This window comes from Achroia grisella, unplaced genomic scaffold (genome assembly GCF_030625045.1).
Source record: "Achroia grisella isolate CSIRO2021 unplaced genomic scaffold, CSIRO_AGI_Agris_v1 utg241, whole genome shotgun sequence".
NCBI lineage: Eukaryota > Metazoa > Arthropoda > Insecta > Lepidoptera > Pyralidae > Achroia > Achroia grisella.
Window position 1 is genome coordinate 4304079 of NW_026712734.1, and position 25051 is coordinate 4329129.

Genomic DNA, 25051 nt, shown 5'->3' on the forward strand with positions numbered 1-25051 from the left:
TATATTTTTTAATATATCACAGGGCACAGACAAAAAAATAAACTGCCAAAAAATGGCGCCAAATATTGACATTTCTGTCAGTCTCACGTGTGGAAAAATTAGTAACATTACACTACGGAGTAAAATATCGGAAAACAAATATCTATATTACATTATCTAGATCTAAGCAAAAAGGCGCTTGAAACTTAATATCTACTTAGTGTTTTTAAACAAAATAAGTTATTGACTATTAAGGACCGATTTCACAGTTGGATCGATGTTAGTTTATGGTCTATTTACAATGGAATATATGACATATTACAATAGAGAGTTCACTAGTCTGCTATGTTTGTCTATTTTATCAAAGACAATTAAACAATATTTAATATCACTGTTTCTGTTTTATACGTAGTTTAAGAGGTTCATTTCTTTAGTTTTATTTTTCTTTTAAGCAACAGCGTACGAATTCAAATTTATATTTGTGTCTTTTGTTCTGGCAACAAATAAACATTATTAATAATCATATTATAGAATAATTAATACAATGGGTGTAGGTTTAATGCCAAATTTACATTCAGCCCGAGTGAGCAAGGAAGTGAGCAGCGCGAGAGTGGAAACACGAGTGGAAACACTTCCCACATCATTGTCGCTGCCACTCGCGGTGCCCGGCGCTCCCTTGATTGTTGGTTTTTCATGCGCGAGTCAAAGGACTGGCAGCGCGAGTGGCAGCGTGTTTTTACATTCAGCCCTCTCGCTCAGTTGTCGCCCGGCAATATTTCCGGCAGCGCGAGTGGCAGGGGAAGCGGCTGAATGTAAACGTAGCATAAGAAGTTTAAGCATATACTTGTTTGAATCAAATTATGTAATTATTTTTAAAAATAGACAACGCAGTCGTTACAAAAACTGCAGTAGTGAACACTCTTCTTATTAATATGTCATTAGATAAAAAAAACTAGAAAACATTGTACAATCCTTGTGTACACATACTCAGAGGCAAAGAAACATAACCACCTACCTATATTAGTGATTAAAAGCATTATACATATATTATTGTTCTCTTGGTATATACGATCAAAAATATGTCAATTATTTACATATTCAATATGAAATTATTTACAGTTGCTGTCGTGGAAACGGCTGGGTCGTTATTTGCTCGCCAGTGTACATTATTCATTCATTAAAGCAATAATGTTGTTAACAATTTTCATTTAAAACCGATTGAAACTCATATGTAATGTCCCGTTATATAGCATCCATAATACCATTGAGTAATTTCAATCTATTTCGAGGGACACGCTTATAAATTGTATTACAATCAAGCTACATCTCTATTCTCCAGCAAACTTGTCAAATAATTGCGTGTACAAATTACACTTAATAGTTATAAATATAGTTAAACAGATTTTAACACAAATAATTTTATGGTAAATAAATGTCACCTACCTATCTCAACGTTGCGTCGAGAGGTAAAATATCTCTATTTACCATATAATGATTCATGTTAAACATATTTTAGCTCTAATAATGTGTAGTAAACGCGAAAGTTTAAATAAACACTTAATAGTTATTTGTGACAAAGGCCCTTAAGATGCGAATTTTATCCATACAATCGCAAAATGAATTAAAAAATAAAAAAATCTGTTCTGCCTACTTATTATATATATAGCCAAGTAATTATAAATAATAAGGGCTACACACGATACTACTAGAGCTATTGTGGTGACTGCCTGTATCGCTTCTAAATCGACTCGTGTGTAGACGTTTTAGAACTATTCTAATGCTGTTGCCCACAGCTGGTCTTTACAGCTTCAGTATTATGAAAAAAAAACCGGTTTAATTTGGAATCTTTTAGCAAGTTGGTTAAACAAATTGCGTTGTACAGATAAAATTCAATATGATTACATATAGAATTAACAAAATATACATCGTGATTCAAATGCGAACATTTCGATTTGCTATTTCAAACACTGCAACCCTGTTTCATCGGAGAAAATATTAATTCATAAATCGCGCGCGATCGTCGTCCCACGCGATCGAGCGTATCGTTTATAGGCAGCTGTTGACAAGTCGTTTTTAAGCCCTGATGGTAACAGTAACAACCCTACCATCAAGCAGCGCCATAGACAAAATAACAGCATACAACTTAAGCTACTATCACTAAAGGAAACAACAAAAAAAACTTCCAGAACATCAACGATGATATTTTAACAAACTGTTTCAAATTATTTAAAAAAAACTAAATCGTGCACGTGACACCCCGTGGTATTTCAGGCGTTCTACGGTAACCGTGTACCATCAGAAGGGCCGTATGCTTCATTGACACCATCGTAACATAAAAAACAGACTAAATAAAATTGTGATGAAATTTATTGGAAAAGTATTTTTAAAAAAATTATATAAGAGCGTTATGACTTTGTATTGAATAGAATTTACTATAAGATAGAGTCGCCAACCGTCCTGTTTTCCCTGGACATGTCCTAGGTTTTTGAAGTGTCCTGGGAAGTCCTGAAAGTCCTGGGTTTTTAAAATATGCGCATATTTTAAAAACCCAGGACTTTCAGGACTTTCTTTACACGCCCCTTAATTACTGAGTTTCAACAGTATAATTTTATCAAATACTTTTTATAAAAAACCTGATTATATTAATTACTTGAATTTTACTATATATTAATATAACTATTGCGATACTATTACTGCGTTCTGTTTTTAAACTGGATAGTCCTGGTTTATTAAACGTTCTATATTGGTTTTTTAAATTAGCACTTGGCAACCATACTATAAGAGGACTTCTTGACAGATCTTCACTGGAAATTTCGATCCAATATCGTTTGTATTATTATATTCTTTTAATACGTAATTAGGAATAAACAGACAGACAGACAGACAAAAATTGTAAAAAATGTTATTATATGTACCGTATTTATATTCATATGCATGTAGTAAAAAACGGTTATTTCAATATTACAAACAGACACTCCAATTTTATTTATATGTATATATATAAATGGACACAAATGTTTGGGACAGGCGAGTTAGGGGTTTAGTTTAGCTACAGACCTAGCAAGGATCTGAACTAAACTATACATATATTTTAATTCTATAACATTTAAAATCTTGTTTGTCAATTTAATTTAAAAAAAAAACTAATTCAAGAATTCCACTTTGCTGAAAGTTATACAGCTTTATGAGTATTCTACTTGGCCTTTCGTCTTGGCATACCCTTTAAGAACCCTGTATAGGACTAGTGTATTATAGTCTCCTTCCAATTACCGAAAACGCATTAATTTGTAACCACTCTCATACATTAATACTGTTTATCAAAATACCATCGCATTAAGTTACAAGTAACGTTAATTAAAAATTGCATCTCGACGCTTGCGGTGCGATGCGGTGCGTTGCGGTGCGGTGCGTTGCGGTGCGTTGCGTTGCGTTGCGTATACAACCAAAATTATATACATCAATAAATACTGAAATTAGTGGTTGAAATTCGACATTATATTTTTAATGTTTAAAAGTATTTTTTTCGTTCAAAATAATACATATACTCGTACATATTACAGAGACATCCGGTCTTATTACAAAAAATCTGTTAAAACTCGGACGAAACGTGGTCTAAATGGTCGTGGTTTAAACCATTCCTAAAGTTAATACTTGGAATAAACCTAACATTATTACGAATCCAGATCTAACAGAGGACTACTTAGTACTACAGTTAAATCGTTCATTATGTATTCCATACCGAAATCAGTCACTCATGTCTGTTAGCATACAATTATGTTCCGTTTTACCAGAAAACTAAAAAGATCAAAAATAATATTACTTCAAATAAAAATGTATAAACTAAAAATAAATTTATTTCCATTTATCTATGTCTTCATTATAACTATTTCATTAATATATAATATTTGTTAATGTACTATTAGGCTGAAAATCAGTTTTAAATTACAAGTAAGAGTCCTATACGGAGAAAAGGAACGGCGGGATATTTTTATTGGATCGCTGCGAATGGTGACTATTTCAAAGTCAAATGAGTGAAAAAATAACAAATAACGTCTTTTACGTTTCCACAAACTGCTCGCAGAAATGAACCTGGGAGATCAAAAACCGTCCCAGTTATTGAGGAAAATGAGAGAAGCTGGTTGCGGGAAAATTAATGAGGATACCATCCGACTATTATGGATGAGGCAGCTTCCTCCATCAGTCACAACCGTTTTAGCGGTTACTGAGCAATTGACGCTGGACAAATTAAGCGAAATGGCCGATCGCATACATGAAAATATGCGATTTAATACAACAATGCAATCAACAGGCACCGCTGACGTAAATACGGTCACACACCTGTCTTCACAACTCGCGACGCTGCAATTAGAAGTTGCTGCACTACGCGAAAATCGCTCGCGACACATAAACCGACGCAGCAATTTCCGATCTAGATCAAACTCACGCCGTCGGTCAGCGCATAGACAGAGTAATAATTATTGCTATTATCATCGTAGATTTAAAGAAAAGGCATATAAATGTGACCTGCCGTGCTCCTGGAACCATAAAAGACAGCCGTCGGAAAACTAGGCTCAGCACAGAACAAGGCGGAACTCTGTGCTGTTCACCCGTTTAACCGCCTAGCTATAACCGACTCTAACAGTGGTTATAGATTTTTGGTGGATACCGGAGCAAATATCTCGGTGATCAAAAAGCAAGCACAGACCAATGAGAGCGCTAGCGAATTAAAATTATTCGCCGCAAACGGAACCGTGATAAAGACATACGGGGAAAAAACACTAACGTTAAATTTGGGTTTACGACGTTCCTTCAAATGGAATTTCATCATTGCTGACGTAAAAATGCCTATATTAGGCGCTGATTTTCTAGAGCACTACCGCTTATTGGTAGATATACACGGGAAGAGATTAATAGATAAAGTTACAGAGCTCAAAACGCCTGTAAGTTTCATCAAAGCAAACATTCCCTCTGTTCGCTCCATTGACTCCGAACTGCCTAACTCTATAAGGCAACTTTTGGAAAAATATGAAAAAATCACAAGGCCTACATCAATGAATATTCCCGTACAGCATAAGATCAAACATCACATCATAACAAAAGGATTTCCCGTATGCGCTCGAGCTCGTCCTCTTCCTCCAGATAAATATAAGGCTGCCAAAAAGGAATTTCAGGACATGATAGAAATTGGCATATGCAGACCATCAAGCAGTCCATGGGCTAGTCCACTGCACATGGTAAAAAAGAAAAATGGTGAATGGAGACCATGCGGTGATTACCGCGCATTGAATAATATTACCGTACCGGACCGATATCCACTTCCAAGGTTATTGGATTTCTCGTATATTGCTAGTGGAAAATCCATCTTCAGCAAAATCGACGTCCGGAAGGCTTATCATTCCATTCCCACTGCAGAGCCAGAGAAAACCGCTATTATAACTCCGTTTGGACTTTTCGAATTTACAAGAATGCCATTCGGTTTAAGAAACGCGGGTCAGACGTTCCAAAGATTTATGGATTCGCTATTCAGAGACTTAGACTTTATTTTTATATTTGTCGATGACATTCTGATAGCCAGCGAGAGCGAGAAGGAACATTACGAACATTTAGAAATTATTTTTACTCGTTTAAATGAAAATGGAATTACAATAAATATGAGCAAATGCGAGTTTTTCAAAAATGAGTTAGATTTTCTTGGTTATCATATATCGAGCCAAGGGATGAAACCGACACAAGAAAAACTAAAAGCAATCGACGATTACCCTAAACCCACGACAGTCAAAGATTTACGTCGTTATTTGGGTATGGTGAATTTTTATAGGCACCTAATTCCACACGCTGCCAAGCATCAAGCTCCGCTCAATGTATTTTTAAGAAATAGCAAGAAAAACGATAAAACAATTATCGTATGGAATACGGAAGCAGAACAAGCATTTCTACAATGTAAACAAGACATGCGTGACGTCACAACTATGACGTTTCCAGAGTCGAACGCAAGGATCGCATTGATGACTGACGCTAGCTTAAAATGTGTTGGCGCAGTTCTTCACCAAAAAATTAAAAACGAATGGAAGCCAATTTCATTTTTCTCCAAATCGTTAACAGAAGCTCAAACGAGATACTCCACCTACGATAGGGAGTTATTGGGAATATATATGGCAATAAAACACTTCAGACGATTAATTGAAGGTCGTGTTTTCTCAATATACACCGACCATAAACCACTAACTCATGCTTTTGCGAAGAAACTTTCGGTGGACGAGTCACCTAGAAGGATCAGATACTTGGATTTCATATCACAATTCAGTACAGATATACAGCATGTAAGCGGACACGATAACACGGTTGCCGATGCATTATCACGAGTCATCGAAACAATATCACTTCCAACCGTTATCGACTTATCCGACTTAGAAAAAAGTCAACAGAATGACATTGAGTTACAACAACTCAAAAAGAATAAATCATTACGTATGTCATTAATTCAAGTACCAAATACAAATAAAAAAATATATTGTGACATTTCCACTGAAATAGTACGTCCTTACTTGCCGCCAGATTTCAGAAAAACTATTTTCGAAAGTTACCACAATCTTAGTCATCCTGGTAAAAAAACTACAAGAAAATTAATTGGCAATAATTATATATGGACAAACATGAATACAGATATAAATAAATTGTGTGAATCATGTTTACAATGTCAGAAATCGAAAGTGCATAGACATACAAATTCACCGCTTGGTAAATATTTGCCTGCTACGCGTTTTTCACATGTAAACATTGATATCGTAGGACCATTACCTACTTCGCAAAATAAACGATATATTATCACTATAATCGACAGATGCACTTCATGGCCTGAAGCTTTTCCAGTTGCAGATATAACTGCAGAAACTGTTGCAAGAGTTGTCTACGAGGGATGGATTTGCCGCTTTGGATGTCCAGACTACATCACCTCTGACCAAGGACGACAATTCGAGTCCGACGTTTTCAGAGGACTTGCCAAGTTGATGGGAATTGAGAAAATCCGTACTACACCGTACCATCCACAATCTAATGCAAAAGTGGAAAGATTACACAGAACAATGAAAACAGCATTAGTAGCCAGAGCCAACACAATAAATTGGACAAAAGAATTGCCATCAGTTCTATTCGGACTACGCTCAAGTTATCGACAAGATACTGGTTGCTGCGCCGCCGAACTGGTATATGGCACTACCATCAAGTTACCGGCAAATTTTTTCTATGATGAGCCGAAAATCACGTATGCTGACTTCATAAAAGATATTAAAAATAATATTAGCCGAGTTGCAGCCATCCCACAGAGAGAGAGTACAAATAAAAACATTTTTGTACATCCTCGTTTAATGGATTGCTCACACGTCTTCCTGAGATGTGACAGATTACGTCCAACGTTGACACCACCATACGAAGGACCATTTTTGGTTGTCAAACGCAAAGGAAAAGTATTCACAATCAAGCGTGACGAAAAAGAAACAAATGTGTCAATAGATAGACTCAAGCCAGCATTCATAATAAACAACGAAGCAATTGCTGGCGAGGCAGAAACAGGACACCGCTCGTCAACAGCTGACAGCCGACCTTTGAAAGTAACACGTTATGGACGCACATCTTATCCTACAGTGAGATTTAATTTGTAAAAAAAAAAAAAAAAATATTTTATTAATTTATATTGTTCATAATTAACTTTTATAATTTTTTGTGTGTAATATATATTTTTTTTCTCTCAAGGGGGGAATATCTATGGGACACAGTCACCTAGATACATAAAATAATAAATGCATTTAATAATGTCTAGTAAGACAAATTCAATATTGTCTACTAGGCACTGCTGTATCTAAACTGTGTCACCCCACCTTACATTTTCCTATTGTTATTTAGTATATAAGATCATTATTTCTATGTACACATTGTCAGTTTATCATCATCAGTAATATACATCGTCTCGACCAGCAACATCTTATTATTCACCCGCAACATCTTTTATATATTTTTATTATCGTAAAATTAGCTTTAAATATTTTTAATTAATATATTTTTAATTTAGTTAAAATATTTTTCGAAAAACAACAACTTAAAATACAATTTTTAAAATGGAGTTTGATTTTTTGCATTTAAACCACTGTTAAACTAGGGGCATCGCAGGTCTAACTTTAGACCATAGACGAATCACTATTTAGAGATAAACTTCATTTTGTAATAAGGAATACATTGGTGAATGGTTTATTACTAGTGCTAAACCAGGTTTATCTTTTTGTAATAAGGCCGATCGTCTCTATTATGTGTAACAAATCACACACAAATTTTACTAATATTATGTCACTAAGATATACCAAATAAAATAGTAGTAACAACTCATTTTTAATTAATTTAATATTATAGAAATATATAATGTATATGATACATATATATATATATGTATCATATACATTATATATTTCTATACTCCTAACTATAACTTGTCGTTCAATAGCGGCTAAAATTCATGTAGAATAAATTATTTTTGAATTTGAATTTATGAACTCTCATTATTGTAGGGATTGTTCCTACACTTGTTGATAATGCTTTGATAATCTAAGGGGATGACGAAATAAAAGACACGTCCGGTAGTGAGAGCTTGATGTTGATGACTTAAAAAAAGTATTTTTTTCACACAATACTCTGTGTATTACTGCACCGAAAACATCTTTACGCTATAGTACAATTATTCACCGCAGAGCTGCGCAATACACCCCAAGCATTGAGATGCCTCCTATAATTATAATTCCCAATCAACTATCTAACAAGGTGGGATCTAATTATGCAATTGTGAAAATACCTAATTTAATGTTTTAAAAACTAAATTTTGTCAAAGACTAAAGACATAACAGACGGGACATATATTATTTTTAGCTACTGCAATCATAAAACTTAATAATGAATTAAACTAAACATTTCAGATCTCAATACACAACCCGTTAGGTTGGATCAATACAATTTAACACACAATTTTACACGTACACGTACAAAGAAATCAAAATCAGCTTGCCTCGGAGAGGGCATATTAAGGTAGCACCTCGATGCTTGCGGTGCGATGCGATGCGTTGCGTTGCGGTGCAATGCGTTTGAGGTTAGTGAAATACCGCGCCGCATATCACAATACCGCATTGCAAACATCAAGAGGATACCTCAAAAACTGCAAGGTGATCTATTTATTGTCTTTTGTCTTACCAAAGAGAAAAGTATTACAGAAACGTCATAGATAATACCTGTCGTAAAATAATAAAGAAAAAACCTTATATACAACTCACTCATATACAAAAATAAAATATTTGACCATTTTATTATGATAAAGAAATATAACAGTGGCAACACTTAATTTTCCCAAAAAGTCGAATAACTTGAACAAATTTATTAGGTCTTTATTATTATATAACCGTTACACCAATAATTTATGAAACAGCAACATTTAATACACACAAATTGTTTATTTTTTTAATAGTGTCAACCCTAACCCGCCTGTTATAAGACACAATTCACAAACATCTCTTATAGCTGGCAACATTATATTTTAAGTGTCCAATGACAAACGTATTACAAATGACGGGTTAAATACTATAATTGATAAAACAATTATGAACCGTAAACAAAGGTAGTAAGGTTGTTATACGATTGTCATATAAAACTGCACGCTCCAGAGCCGACACAATGCGTATGTAAATTACAATTTATGACCTGAATACGATACATTGCGATGACGTACGGTCGAATTTGTAAATTCCAACGGAAAATAGACCTTAACAATATTCGATTTAGGGTTGCTATTCTAATATTGCGTGTTAACAAAACCTCGACCATTTTAAATATATAAAAGCATTTAATGCAATTTTCTTTGTGTTCATTAAACAAATTATTTACACATCTCTGTGTAGTATAGACGCACATACGTTTTCATTCATCCAAGTTTGAACTCACTACCTTCCGCAAACAACCACAACACTCTCAACTGCTCTTAAAGTATATAAATTTATATATCAAGTATAATATAATATCACAAGTTACAAACTAGCAAAATATAAGGTGCGCAGAAACGGAAAGTCTCAAAATATTCAAGTCCGATCAACACAAAGAGGTCGTTCAAGTATTACGTAAGCACTATATACTAGGAGCAGGGGGGTATTTGCTTTGCTTATTTTGGATGACATGGGGGTGGGGGAGTCTAGATGATGATTACGTCATCGGCAGTAAATTACTTTTTTACAAGAACGGCAACCCTCACATTGTATTAAAAAAATAATACATCAATTAAAAAATGATTACGTAAGCATGGGGGAGGGGGTAAGAACTTTGCTTATTTATTTAGACAAGGGGGTGGGGGCGGGGTGGCCCAGCCCACCCCCTTGTCTAAATAAATAAGTGTTATAAATCTGATTACGTAATACATCAACGGCCCCAAATTAAACTCTAATAATATTCAAAATAAGGTACAAAATATATAATTTATAAATCCGACCGTACAAACGATAGACCGACATATCCACAACACATATTGGTCCGTGCTATATATATATAAAATATACATCTACGTACGTAAGCTATGTTTATTTAATATACCATCTTGTGTATTTTGAGGATTTTGCCGAGACGCTGCTTAGCTGTCTTCATGCCCTTTTTCAGTCTTAAATCTGAAATAAACATACAACTTATTCATATAACACAGCTTCACAAACATTATTCTTGAATAGCTATCGAAAAAAAAGAAAAAATTGGAGAAAAAGTATTTCTTTTATGTAGAAACCATTATACGATTTAATACTATAAAAGCCAAAGTTTGTGAATAAGGATGGATGTTTGTTACTCTTTCACGCAAAAACTACTGAACGGATTTTGGTGAAACTTTGCAGTTATATAGCTTAGGCTTCAGAATAACATATAGGCTATAAATTTCATGTGGATGAAACAGCAGCAGGGACAGTTAATAACTTATATGGTGTGAGCATCATCATTGTGTTGTGATGTGTGATGTAATAAATATTCTATTCGATTCTAATAGTCTAAAAATTTTGGAGCCACATTAGGTGGTACTGTCATGTCAGCAGTCTGATGTCGGCGACCATCAGACCACATGACAAGAGCAGTACTAAACATGAACCTAGCACAGAGACGCGGAAGACCCCGTCTCACATGGATGTCTGTTAATAAGAGGGGCTTAAGGAGGAGGGGGGGGGGGGGGGGCGGCAATTGTTAGTAATGTGGACTAATAACTAGCAATGAACTATCTCAGATTGACCTCCACGTGGTTCCCCCTGGAAACCATCGTGATAAATTCTTGGTGAATTTATCTCACGGCTAATTGACCTGACCTCATACTAATTTATCAACGTCCACTGGTGCCCCGCCAGCGTAAACCGTTAGCGCAGGCGGGTGCATCATTCCATTATCATCCATACGAAAAAAAACAGGGGTTTAAAAAAAGCTGAAATAACACCATAGACCACCCAGCTGTGACCGTACTAGCGAAGATTGACCAGACGGGACCCTAAATAAATGGAATTATGGCTAAGAAGAAGCTATCGCGAAAAAGCATTTAATGATAAAAAAAAACATCTTTTGCGGGCTAACATATCAAAGACCTCTCGGAAAAAACTCATCAAGACCTATTTCTGAAGTATATTGTGTGCCTGTGAAACGTGGTGATTGATTCAAAAGAAAAAGGATAGGCTGGATGCTTTTGAAATGTGGTGTTAGAGAAGAAGAGAAAGAATTAGTTGAAAAGACAAAATAAGAAATAAAGAAGTACTGCAAAGGGTAAGAGACAGATCATAAAAATCATAAATATCATTGAGAATTGGCGAGGCAATTGATACGACACGAAGTACTTATGAATAATATTATCGAAGGAAAAATAGAAGGAAAGTGGAGAAGGGGAAGACCAAGACACAGCAAGATCAAGGAAAAGTTGGAGTCGTGTCGTATCAACAACTAAAGAGATTGACGGAAGATCATGGAAAATGGAGCTTGGAAAAGATCTCCACCGACAAAAATCTTAAATTAAAAATGAATGAACCTTTATTGGGGTTGTTATCAGTGTTACCATTACCGAAGAATCCTTCATATTCAGTCTGATGAACTTTATAATTTAAGCAGAGGTAATACACCACTAATCTAAAACATTCTACAATTACAAATAAAACATAAAAATACATAAATGGCAACCGTCACTTATATAAATGAACATCATCACAGTCATCACGTTATCATGCGACGCCCGTGACTCAAGCGTTGTCATTCCGGAGATGATAAATCTATGATCTATGATCTTACGTCTCAGTATCCTGTAATTTCTTTTCACTACCATATCTCACTGTTCAATAGAACAACACAGCTTACAAGGCACATTTGGCGGTAGATCTAGGTACAACATACGTAATCCAGGACTTTGACTTTGTACAAAGTTTACTTTAGTAAAAGTATGTTAACTTACTTTTGTTTGGCGTATTTTGCACAGGCGGCGGAGGCCGTCTGCTCTTTGTGGCCAGCACCGCACGTTTCGCGTTTTGCTGTAAAACATACAATTGTTTTAATTGATGTCATTATTATTTAATAACAGCATATTTTAGGTAACAAACAATCTGATGGTAAGTTGTAACCGGCGGCTATTTACATGAACAGCAATACGGACAGCACGTATCATACAATAGAAATAGAAATAGAAATAATCTTTATTCAAATAAACTCATTACAAGCACTTTTAAATAGTCATATTTTGATTCTACCACTCATTCGGAATGCAGATTCATCACAAGAAGAATGAGCAAGAAATTTGTGTGTTGCTCTTTTTAATAGATGTTTTTTTTATATAAATAATTACAGTATAACAAGTAAGAGGCATGAGATAATCAACATAGAAGTCGCTACGCACTCATTATTAATGTAATCAGATAATATTGTCAGTGCTATAGATTTAAAGTTTTTCTATAAAAACATTATTATCGTTAACGAATTCTTCAATTTTATAGTAAGCTTTTTTGCAAAGGAACTGTTTTATTTGACATTTAAATCTTTAAATGTCAAATAAAACAGTTTAAAAACTTAATACAATATCCGTAATACCGTTCATACGTTACTGTTTGAATTCTACCCTATACCCTATACACATTGTAAGCACAGACTTATTTTAGAGCCCGTTAGTTTCTGTTCCTGCGCTTTCCCCCCTTACCTATGACAGTACAGACCGTACGGTGGCCATAACGCACGCGCATGATTTCTACATTAAAATAAATTAAAACTGAGTGTGAAACCTACTGTGAAAGCTTGCAAAAAAATCATCGAGACGTCGACCTATGTTTAAGCCCAAGAAATCATCAGGAGCGTGTGATGTGTAAGCGTATGTGTAAGCGACAGACGCTTCCACATATAGTATTTTCCCTAACATTCAGAAGATTTAAATTTTTTAAAACAATTAAAACCAATTTAATGTAATTTCTTAATTACTGTAAAATACCATATTTTAGCTTGAAGATGTGCAAATATAAAAGTTTTTCTAAAGTAATCACATTATTATCTTCTATATTCTGGTTAATAAAATAAATGATGCAAATATTGAAGTAATAATAACACTTTCAAAAATTGGTCCTTCGAGCCGGATATAAGTGGCTAAAATGTTATTTAGACGATATATTCTATCAAGCGAGATTCAGGAGGGCGCAAAATTTTGCGCGGGAAAGACAGCACGCGTAATCATGAGGTTTTGTATTTTACTATTTCTGCATATGAGGCAAATGAGTTCTGATGTTGGCGTCGCGGGCGTAGGCCGGATTGAACACAGGCGCTAAAGCATGCATGAATAAAATGCGAATTGGCTCGTTGTTTACATTTTGTGTGAAACAATGTGCATGTAAATTATTGATTGTGTGAAAGTCTATCTGCGCCCGGAAGAGTATACCTGTAAAGTCAGCTATTGATATATTTATACAAATAAGGTGAGTATTGTCGTATTTATTGAGTATTGTCGATGCGGTCCCTGCGCGCGACCTATGTGTACAGTGAGGTGGGTACTCACGTGCGTGGGCGGCGCGGGGTGCGGCGCGGGGTGCGGCGCGGGGTGGGCGGCGGCGGCGTGCAGGGCGGCCCGCACGCACTGCCTGCGCGCGACCTATGTGTACAGTGAGGTGGGTACTCACGTGCGGGGGCGGCGCGGGGTGCGGCGCGGGGTGCGGCGCGGGGTGGGCGGCGGCGGCGTGCAGGGCGGCCCGCACGCACTGCCTGCGCGCGACCTATGTGTACAGTGAGGTGGGTACTCACGTGCGGGGGCGGCGCGGGGTGCGGCGCGGGGTGCGGCGCGGGGTGGGCGGCGGCGGCGTGCAGGGCGGCCCGCACGCACTGCCTGCGCGCGACCTATGTGTACAGTGAGGTGGGTACTCCACGTGCGGGGGCGGCGCGGGGTGCGGCGCGGGGTGCGGCGCGGGGTGGGCGGCGGCGGCGTGCAGGGCGGCCCGCACGCACTGCCTGCGCGCGACCTATGTGTACAGTGAGGTGGGTACTCACGTGCGGGGGCGGCGCGGGGTGCGGCGCGGGGTGCGGCGCGGGGTGGGCGGCGGCGGCGTGCAGGGCGGCCCGCACGCACTCCCTGCGCGCGACCTATGTGTACAGTGAGGTGGGTACTCACGTGCGGGGGCGGCGCGGGGTGCGGCGCGGGGTGCGGCGCGGGGTGGGCGGCGGCGGCGTGCAGGGCGGCCCGCACGCACTGCCTGCGCGCGACCTATGTGTACAGTGAGGTGGGTACTCACGTGCGGGGGCGGCGCGGGGTGCGGCGCGGGGTGCGGCGCGGGGTGGGCGGCGGCGGCGTGCAGGGCGGCCCGCACGCACTGCCTGCGCGCGACCTATGTGTACAGTGAGGTGGGTACTCACGTGCGGGGGCGGCGCGGGGTGCGGCGCGGGGTGCGGCGCGGGGTGGGCGGCGGCGGCGTGCAGGGCGGCCCGCACGCACTCCCTGCGCGCGACCTATGTGTACAGTGAGGTGGGTACTCACGTGCGGGGGCGGCGCGGGGTGCGGCGCGGGGTGCGGCGCGGGGTGGGCGGCGGCGGCGTGCAGGGCGGCCCGCACGCACTGCCTGCGCGCGACCTATGTGTACAGTGAGGTGGGTACTCACGTGCGGGGGCGGCGCGGGGTGCGGCGCGGGGTGCGGCGCGGGGTGGGCGGCGGCGGCGTGCAGGGCGGCCCGCACGCACTCCCTGCGCGCGACCTATGTGTACAGTGAGGTGGGTACTCACGTGCGGGGGCGGCGCGGGGTGCGGCGCGGGGTGCGGCGCGGGGTGGGCGGCGGCGGCGTGCAGGGCGGCCCGCACGCACTCCCTGCGCGCGACCTATGTGTACAGTGAGGTGGGTACTCACGTGCGGGGGCGGCGCGGGGTGCGGCGCGGGGTGCGGCGCGGGGTGGGCGGCGGCGGCGTGCAGGGCGGCCCGCACGCACTCCCTGCGCGCGACCTATGTGTACAGTGAGGTGGGTACTCACGTGCGGGGGCGGCGCGGGGTGCGGCGCGGGGTGCGGCGCGGGGTGGGCGGCGGCGGCGTGCAGGGCGGCCCGCACGCACTGCCTGCGCGCGACCTATGTGTACAGTGAGGTGGGTACTCACGTGCGGGGGCGGCGCGGGGTGCGGGCGCGGGGTGCGGCGCGGGGTGGGCGGCGGCGGCGTGCAGGGCGGCCCGCACGCACTCCCTGCGCGCGACCTATGTGTACAGTGAGGTGGGTACTCACGTGCGGGGGCGGCGCGGGGTGCGGCGCGGGGTGCGGCGCGGGGTGGGCGGCGGCGGCGTGCAGGGCGGCCCGCACGCACTCCCTGCGCGCGACCTATGTGTACAGTGAGGTGGGTACTCACGTGCGGGGGCGGCGCGGGGTGCGGCGCGGGGTGCGGCGCGGGGTGCGGCGCGGGGTGGGCGGCGGCGGCGTGCAGGGCGGCCCGCACGCACTCCCTGCGCGCGACCTATGTGTACAGTGAGGTGGGTACTCACGTGCGGGGGCGGCGCGGGGTGCGGCGCGGGGTGCGGCGCGGGGTGGGCGGCGGCGGCGTGCAGGGCGGCCCGCACGCACTCCCTGCGCACCCCGGCCCGCGCGGGGCCCCGCAGTCGCGGCGCCACGCGGCCGAGCCGGGCGCGCGGAGACCACGACTCGTCCCTGCGGAACACACAAACCATTATTACATCTATATACATGTGAAAGATTATACTAATTTAGTATCTAATATGAACTATTATTTCGGTTATTACATAATATTTTTTAAAGTTTTTAGTTTTAGGTTAATAACGTCAGTTAGAATTAATTTTTAATAGTACTTAAGACCCTTTCGCTCTGACGCATCCGGTATAGTTTCTGACGAGACAGATGCCATTACAACACGTTACGCATTACTAGTATGAACGTTACCATACAAAATATACTAACTACATACTGTTTCTGACTCGTCATGTAACATCACGTGTGACAAATATAAATCCACGTTTACTTATTAATACGGCGGTAGTAGTAATGTCGGAGTACTGACTTGTCTCTGGCGGGCTGTGGGAGGCGGGACCGACGCCGCTGCGGCCACTCGTCCTCTTCGTCTGACGACGCCTCCAGTGACGGGTACACTGTATAAGGAACACATTACACTATACTCCATTCCAATAATAATTAGTAAATTACTGACATGTATGTAATATTAAGTAATAATATAGACAAATAGACACACGAGTTGACCATACATCTGATAGCAAATGTTAACCGTAATCTAAATATATATAACTCAAAGGTAACTGACCTAGTGATCTATCAACGCACGGCCCAAACCACTAGACGGATCGGGCTGAAATTTGGCATGCAATGCCTACGTCATAACATCTACCTGCAGATATTATGACGTAGGCATCCGCTAAGAAAGGATTTTGATTAATTCTACCACCAAGGGGATAAAATAGAGGATGAAAGTTTGTATGAAACTTTGTCAATTTTAAACCGATCGGGCTGAGACTTTGCATGCATAAATCTACTATAACGTAGGCATCCCCTAAGGATTTTAATAAATTCCACCCCTAAGGGGATAATTAACGCGATCGAAGCCGCGGGCAAAAGCTAGTCTTTACCATAAAGAGAATCACATATATTACAGTTTACCCGTGATCATGGCGTTTGAAACACTGCCGAAATATCGGGAACTCGATAAAAAAATAAAACATGGTATGATCCTGTGATTTTTACTAATTATACGTATAAATAATGACAGGGTGAAATTTAATACATATACATACAATCATATTAAAATAGGCACCGACATCTTCTCGACTCGACACGTGTCGAATACATTCAAATTCAAATTAAAACATCATTTATTCATGTAGGACATTTTAGCGGCTTATGAACTTAATTTTTTTGTATTATAATTTTTTCACTACCCTCCAGTTAAGTATACACATTCAATTGAGAAGAACTGGCATTTTCGTATTGCCCCTTTCAACAATCAAATTGCCCCCGAGTAGGGCCACATGTCGGGTAACAATGTAGAATGTACTGACCATACTCCTCGTCCCTGTGGACCTCCTTGATGACGTCCTCATCAGCAAAGTCCTCGTCGGCACTACTCGCGGCTGCCTTCCGAGATCGAGACCTTCCCGTGCCACTGCAACTGCCACTACTGACAAGTACAAGACTTATTACAAACAAATATCTTCCCACACCTTCCTTGTCTTATGATTGGGGTTTGGTTGGAGTGTTGATACAGAAGGAGTGATATTAATAAAATATTTAATAAATGACAGTGTATATAATATCAAAATTAAAACTACAAATAATAATTAATGTAACAACTTTTTAAATCAGAAATTTGCAAGCGAATCTATTTGACATTCATACAATATAGGTAGGTAGCCTACATGTTTGTATTTAAAAATAAATCTAAATTTCTCTAATTTACAAACTCATATGAATAGAATAAGAGCTGAGTTTCTTTTCAGTTCTTAGCTCGAAAGCACTCCAAACTGACTGATGTTTGAAACCTAGCGGTGCCATCAAACTAAAGTAGTATCCGTCAGGCAACACTCTATCCTGAGGAGACAAAAACCATCGCTCTTAAGAATATCCTTCAATTCTTGTCCCTAACGGGTCTAAGTAGAGAAAGTATGAAAGTGGCACCGGTGTCAGAGAGGTTGAAGAGTAATCGTCTATCATGGTATGGACATGTAATGCGTAGGAACGAGGATAATATTTTAAGAAAGGTGTTACAAATTAATGTGGATGGTTATAAGGGCAGAGGCTGAAAAAGAGATGGATGGACTGTGTGAAAGATGATATGGTAAGAAAGGAAGTAAATAACGCGATGACTGCGAACAGGGATGAATGGAAGCGAAAAACATATTACGCCGACCCTAAATAAATGGGATAAGGAAGAAGCAGATGATGATGAACGAGTCTAAGTAGCGACCTCTGAAAATGTAAGTCGAAGTGCTACAGGCTCAAGCACCTGACAATGTCCCAAACCCCCCAATAAAATAAAAAAAACCCGTCAGGCAAGAGTTGGCCTACAAACCAATTCATAAGTCCTTCCGCGTGTTTGGAGTGCCATCTGCACGTCTTTTTAGTCTAATTCTGGTTAAGCAAAAGTTTTTTTGTCTAATCGTATATACTATGAGCTATGACAGCCTCAGTGGTCTAGCGGGTTAGCACACCGCTTTACTTCCGATGGTCGCGGGTTCGTTTACACGGACCGAAACTTTGTATTTATGAGTATGATTGTTTGTATCAGTCTGAGTGTTTCCTATGTATAATATGTATATATTTAGGAATAAAAATTTCTTAGTATTTGTATCAGTTATCTAGTACCCATAACACAAGCTTTAGCTAACTTCTTGGGTCTAGATGGCGCTGTGTGAATATCGTGAGAAAAGAATACATACTGTTGCGGGTGAATAATACGATGTTGCTGGTCGAGACGATGTATATTACTGATGATGATAAACTGACAATGTGTACATAGAAATAATGATCTTATATACTAAATAAAAGTAGGAAAATGTAAGGTGGGGTGACACAGTTTAGATACAGTAGTGCCTAGTAGACAATATTGAATTTGTCTTACTAGACATTATTAAATGCAATTATTATTTTGATGTATCTAGGTGACTGTGTCCCATACATACCATATCAGGTTGACCTCTACGCGGTGGTCCCTAGAAACCATCGTATCGTAGTAACTTGGTATTTCCCAAGATGTTAGGTCAAGAAGTCAAGTCAGATAACGGCCTGATTTCATAGTCATTTTATTATCTTAAAGCTAGAGTAAAGTTAGCGCAAGCGGGCGCATATTTCAATTACCTTTAAAAATATTATAAGTGTGGAAGTAGGGTGTTACGCTTTCACGCAAAAACTACTGAACCTATCATCATGACATTTTGTACACATGTTCTTAGAGCTATTAGAATGAAGATAGTATAATTTTTATTAAAAAAAAAAACAAATTTTGCTACTTCAGCGCCATCTAGCAGCCAGTAATAAAGTCATCTATTACAATGACCTCCGATACTTATTTAATGGATTCAATGCGAACCAAGCCGCGGGAACAAGCTAGTCATCCATAAAAAATCCGCTGTGTGAATTGTTCTGAGATTATTATTATACTATACCTGTCAGGCGTGCTGTTGGTCTGGTGTGTTTCTGCTGCGAGGCCGAAGGTCCGCTGCGGAGCGGTGTACCGTTCACTGATGCTGAGCATACCAGCTACAGCGGCATCCTCACTGCAACATCATCATCATCATCAGAAGGGAATTGTTAGTAATGTTTTTTTTTTATACCACTTAGGTGGCAAACAAGCATACGGCCCATCTGATGGCAAACGGTTACAGTAGCCTATGGACGCCTGAAACACCAGGGTGTCACATACGCGTTGCCGACCCTTAAGAAACCTTAATATACCCTTCTTGAAACTGCGATTCCATTTCTTTTTTCTGGCCATTTGGGAATTGGTGATTGGGGAATGAACATAGTTATAATTTATTAAATGACAATAGCTGTTTTGCACGTATGAATGAAGATCATATCTTAAGTAAGGTGTTACATATAAATGTGGATGGTTATAAGGGCAGAGGAAGACCGAAAAAGAGATGGATGGACTGTGTGAAAGATGATATGATAAGAAAGGGAGTAAATAACGAAATGACTGCGAACAGAGATGAATGGAAGAGAAAAACATACAACGCCGACCACAAATAAATGGGATAGTAATATATATACTTATTTATTTTTATTTATTATAATTATTATATTTATTATAATAATAATATATTTATTTGTCAGAATATGGTATGTACAATGGTGCTAACTATATATAAAAAATGTTTAATATCATAAGGTTATAGTATGTGTGATATGTTGTGTTGTAGAATAGAATAGAATAGAAAATCATTTATTCAAATAAACCTAATTGAAGCACTTTTGAATAGTCAACATTTTTTTAAATCTACCGCTTATTCGGAAAGCTGTCTCATCACAAGAAGAATAAGCAAGAAATTTGTGTGTTGCTCTTTTAAACAATCCTTGTAAGTTCACATTTTACAAGTCGAAACATGTGAATACAAACTACCAACCAGCACTAATTTATTGTGTGTATGTTTTGTTGTGTATGTTTATTAATTATTATAAGGAAGATGCAGATTATGAACTGTTTATGCACGGGATTTTTATCTAATGTTAGACATAGACACCTATATAAGTATACAAAGTGATTCAACTGGCTTTTTAAAAAAATCAATAAAGCCAGTGGAGTTTCTTTTTCTTTTCAATCGGATATCTATACTTTCAGTATACACACCCGTCCAGTTGACTGAACGGTAGGTAAATAATATTAATTGCCAATCTGTTTTATGCAATAGTCCAATCGGATGGCAACTTTTCTTAAATAGATTTTATTTCTTTTCATACGTAAAGCTATGAAGAGTTTGCTAATCTTTCCACTAATCCCTGGATATCAAGTCTTTTAATTCGAGAGATTCTTATTCAAGTTCAAAATATCTTTATTCATATAGGTCTATTACAGACTCATCTGTCAAATCTACCGTCAGTTCGGAATGATTTCGATATGAGAACTGACAAGAAACTCAGCTCGTATTCCTTTCAAATAAATGTTGTACATGTTTACAATAATACAGAATCATTTCAATTCAAATTTGGGAGAATAGAGTGACCACCAGCATATGCTATTGCATGAAACGAAAAATATAATCAATGATAGCGAAAAAATTAAAATTATAATGTAAAAAATTTGACGTTCATAAACGACTAAAATGTCCTACATGAATAAATAATTTTTGAATTTGAAATTGTGTTCGTAACCTAAGACCAGTCCCTACAAGCAGATTCCCCGATCCCTGCAGTTGGGTGACCAGTTTATTTCTATGCTTCTGTTTGGGAAACTACTCTGCTACCAAAATGTTAGGGAAGCGTCAGTCATTTACCTTTATGGTTCTGCGGATTTCTTGGGCTTCAGGGTCTCGAAGGTATCTTCGCTAGCTTTCCAGCTTCACAGTAGGTTAACACAGTTCTAATTTATTTTAATTCACAACACAATGCGCGCGCGCGTCAAGGCCGCTGTACAGTCCGTTTGTTACTAGTTAAGGGAGGGGAAGGAAAGACGCGGGAACAGAAAACTAACGGACTCTAATATAATAATCTGTGCTTACGATGGTATAGGGTAGATTTTGAACACTTCTGTTCATTAGTAAAATCAGTATTTTTTTTAAAATAATTAAACGTAAACATACGTAGCGCTAGGAGGGTCTTCCTCGGCGAGCACGGACGCTTGTATGAGGGACTCGATCCCGTTGGCCGGCGCCCGAGTCGCCGCTGCACTACTCGCGCCGGGTGTACTGCGGTAACTGTTCGGTGTTGCTGTAAGAAAGATAACTAGATTTATGTATATGGAATGACAAACAAACAACCTGTTTAATCTTCTTTTGTAAATTTAGTTTTATGTCGTTGTCACTAGATGGCGCTGTTCAATTACTACAACGCGATATGTATGAACACGCACTCACGCACGTATGCACGCAAATACGCACGCACGCACGCACGCACGAGTCGCACCGTCGATGTACAGGTCGCCGTCCTGGTAGTCGTAGGTGGCCGACACTAGACACTAGACACTAGACACTAGCTACACTCACCGGCGGCGTGGGTCACGTGCGGGCGGCGCGGCGCGCGCGGCGCGCGCGGCGGGCGGCGGCGGCGCGTCGTCGATGTACAGGTCGCCGTCCTCGTAGTCGTAGGTGGCCGACACTAGACACTAGACACTAGACACTAGCTACACTCACCGGCGGCGTGGGTCACGTGCGGGCGGCGCGGCGCGCGCGGCGGGCGGCGGCGGCGCGGCGGCGGCGCGTCGTCGATGTACAGGTCGCCGTCCTCGTAGTCGTAGGTGGCCGACACTAGACACTAGACACTAGACACTAGCTACACACACCGGCGGCGTGGGGCACGTGCGGGCGGCGCGGCGCGCGCGGCGGGCGCCGGCGGCGCGGCGGCGGCGCGTCGTCGATGTACAGGTCGCCGTCCTCGTAGTCGTAGGTGGCCGACACTAGACACTAGACACTAGACACTAGACACTAGCTACACTCACCGGCGGCGTGGGGCACGTGCGGGCGGCGCGGCGCGCGCGGCGGGCGGCGGCGGCGCGGCGGCGGCGCGTCGTCGATGTACAGGTCGCCGTCCTCGTAGTCGTAGGTGGCCGACACTAGACACTAGACACTAGACACTAGCTACACTCACCGGCGGCGTGGGTCACGTGCGGGCGGCGCGCGCGCGCGCGGCGGGGCGGCGGCGGCGCGTCGTCGATGTACAGGTCGCCGTCCTCGTAGTCGTAGGTGGCCGACACTAGACACTAGACACTAGACACTAGCTACACTCACCGGCGGCGTGGGTCACGTGCGGGCGGCGCGGCGCGCGCGGCGGGCGGCGGCGGCGCGGCGGCGGCGCGTCGTCGATGTACAGGTCGCCGTCCTCGTAGTCGTAGGTGGCCGACACTAGACACTAGACACTAGACACTAGACACTAGACACTAGCTACACTCACCGGCGGCGTGGGGCACGTGCGGGCGGCGCGTCGTCGATGTACAGGTCGCCGTCCTCGTAGTCGTAGGTGGCCGACACTAGACACTAGACACTAGACACTAGACACTAGCTACACTCACCGGCGGCGTGGGTCACGTGCGGGCGGCGCGGCGCGCGCGGCGGGCGGCGGCGGCGCGGCGGCGGCGCGTCGTCGATGTACAGGTCGCCGTCCTCGTAGTCGTAGGTGGCCGACACTAGACACTAGACACTAGACACTAGCTACACTCACCGGCGGCGTGGGTCACGTGCGGGCGGCGGCGGCGCGGCGGCGGCGCGTCGTCGATGTACAGGTCGCCGTCCTCGTAGTCGTAGGTGGCCGACACTAGACACTAGACACTAGACACTAGCTACACTCACCGGCGGCGTGGGGCACGTGCGGGCGGCGCGGCGCGCGCGGCGCGCGCGGCGGGCGGCGGCGGCGCGTCGTCGATGTACAGGTCGCCGTCCTCGTAGTCGTAGGTGGCCGACACTAGACACTAGACACTAGACACTAGACACTCAACGGCGGCGTGCGGCACCTGAGGGCGGCTCGGCGCGCGCGGCGGGCGGAGGCGGCGCGGCGGCGGCGCGTCGTGCGTCCTCGTAGTCGGCGCTAGGCGCGCGCGGCGGGCGGCGGCGCGCGCGCGGCGGCGGCGCGTCGTCGATGTACAGGTCGCCGTCCTCGTAGTCGTAGGTGGCCGACACTAGACACTAGACACTAGACACTAGACACTAGCTACACTCACCGGCGGCGTGGGTCACGTGCGGGCGGCGCGGCGCGCGCGGCGGGCGGCGGCGGCGCGTCGTCGATGTACAGGTCGCCGTCCTCGTAGTCGTAGGTGGCCGACACTAGACACTAGACACTAGACACTAGCTACACTCACCGGCGGCGTGGGGCACGTGCGGGCGGCGCGGCGCGCGCGGCGGGCGGCGGCGGCGCGGCGGCGGCGCGTCGTCGATGTACAGGTCGCCGTCCTCGTAGTCGTAGGTGGCCGACACTAGACACTAGACACTAGACACTAGACACTCGCTACACTCACCGGCGGCGTGGGTCACGTGCGGGCGGCGCGGCGCGCGCGCGCGGCGGGCGGCGGCGGCGCGTCGTCGATGTACAGGTCGCCGTCCTCGTAGTCGTAGGTGGCCGACACTAGACACTAGACACTAGACACTAGCTACACTCACCGGCGGCGTGGGTCACGTGCGGGCGGCGCGGCGCGCGCGGCGGGCGGCGGCGGCGCGGCGGCGGCGCGTCGTCGATGTACAGGTCGCCGTCCTCGTAGTCGTAGGTGGCCGACACTAGACACTAGACACTAGACACTAGACACTAGCTACACTCACCGGCGGCGTGGGTCACGTGCGGGCGGCGCGGCGCGCGCGGCGGGCGGCGGCGGCGCGTCGTCGATGTACAGGTCGCCGTCCTCGTAGTCGTAGGTGGCCGACACTAGACACTAGACACTAGACACTAGCTACACTCACCGGCGGCGTGGGTCACGTGCGGGCGGAGCGTGTGTGCGGGGCGGGCTGCGGCGGCGCGTCGTCGATGTACAGGTCGCCGTCCTCGTAGTCGTAGGTGGCCGACACTAGACACTAGACACTAGACACTAGCTACACTCACCGGCGGCGTGGGTCACGTGCGGGCGGCGCGGCGCGCGCGGCGGGCGGCGGCGGCGCGGCGGCGGCGCGTCGTCGATGTACAGGTCGCCGTCCTCGTAGTCGTAGGTGGCCGACACTAGACACTAGACACTAGACACTAGACACTAGCTACACTCACCGGCGGCGTGGGTCACGTGCGGGCGGCGCGGCGCGCGCGCGCGGGCGCGGCGGCGGCGCGTCGTCGATGTACAGGTCGCCGTCCTCGTAGTCGTAGGTGGCCGACACTAGACACTAGACACTAGACACTAGCTACACTCAGCTACACTCACCGGCGGCGTGGGGCACGTGCGGGCGGCGCGGCGCGCGCGGCGG

The 25051-nt window shown here is 43.5% G+C and overlaps 1 protein-coding gene across 1 annotated transcript in view; it reads right to left on the reverse strand.

The window, feature by feature from the left end:
* Positions 1–10410: 10410 nt before the first annotated feature.
* The window catches only part of LOC131842688 (histone lysine demethylase PHF8-like), a 32036-nt gene continuing 17395 nt past the window's right edge, over positions 10411–25051 (reverse strand). The window contains exons 16-22 of the mRNA XM_059191265.1: positions 21764–21890; positions 19631–19741; positions 17528–17646; positions 16519–16606; positions 16004–16151; positions 12461–12536; positions 10411–10661 (exon numbers count right to left, since the gene is read on the reverse strand). Coding sequence (XP_059047248.1) covers positions 10582–10661; positions 12461–12536; positions 16004–16151; positions 16519–16606; positions 17528–17646; positions 19631–19741; positions 21764–21890 — 749 coding nt within the window. The 3' untranslated portion in view covers positions 10411–10581. The remainder of the gene's footprint in view (positions 10662–12460; positions 12537–16003; positions 16152–16518; positions 16607–17527; positions 17647–19630; positions 19742–21763; positions 21891–25051) is intronic.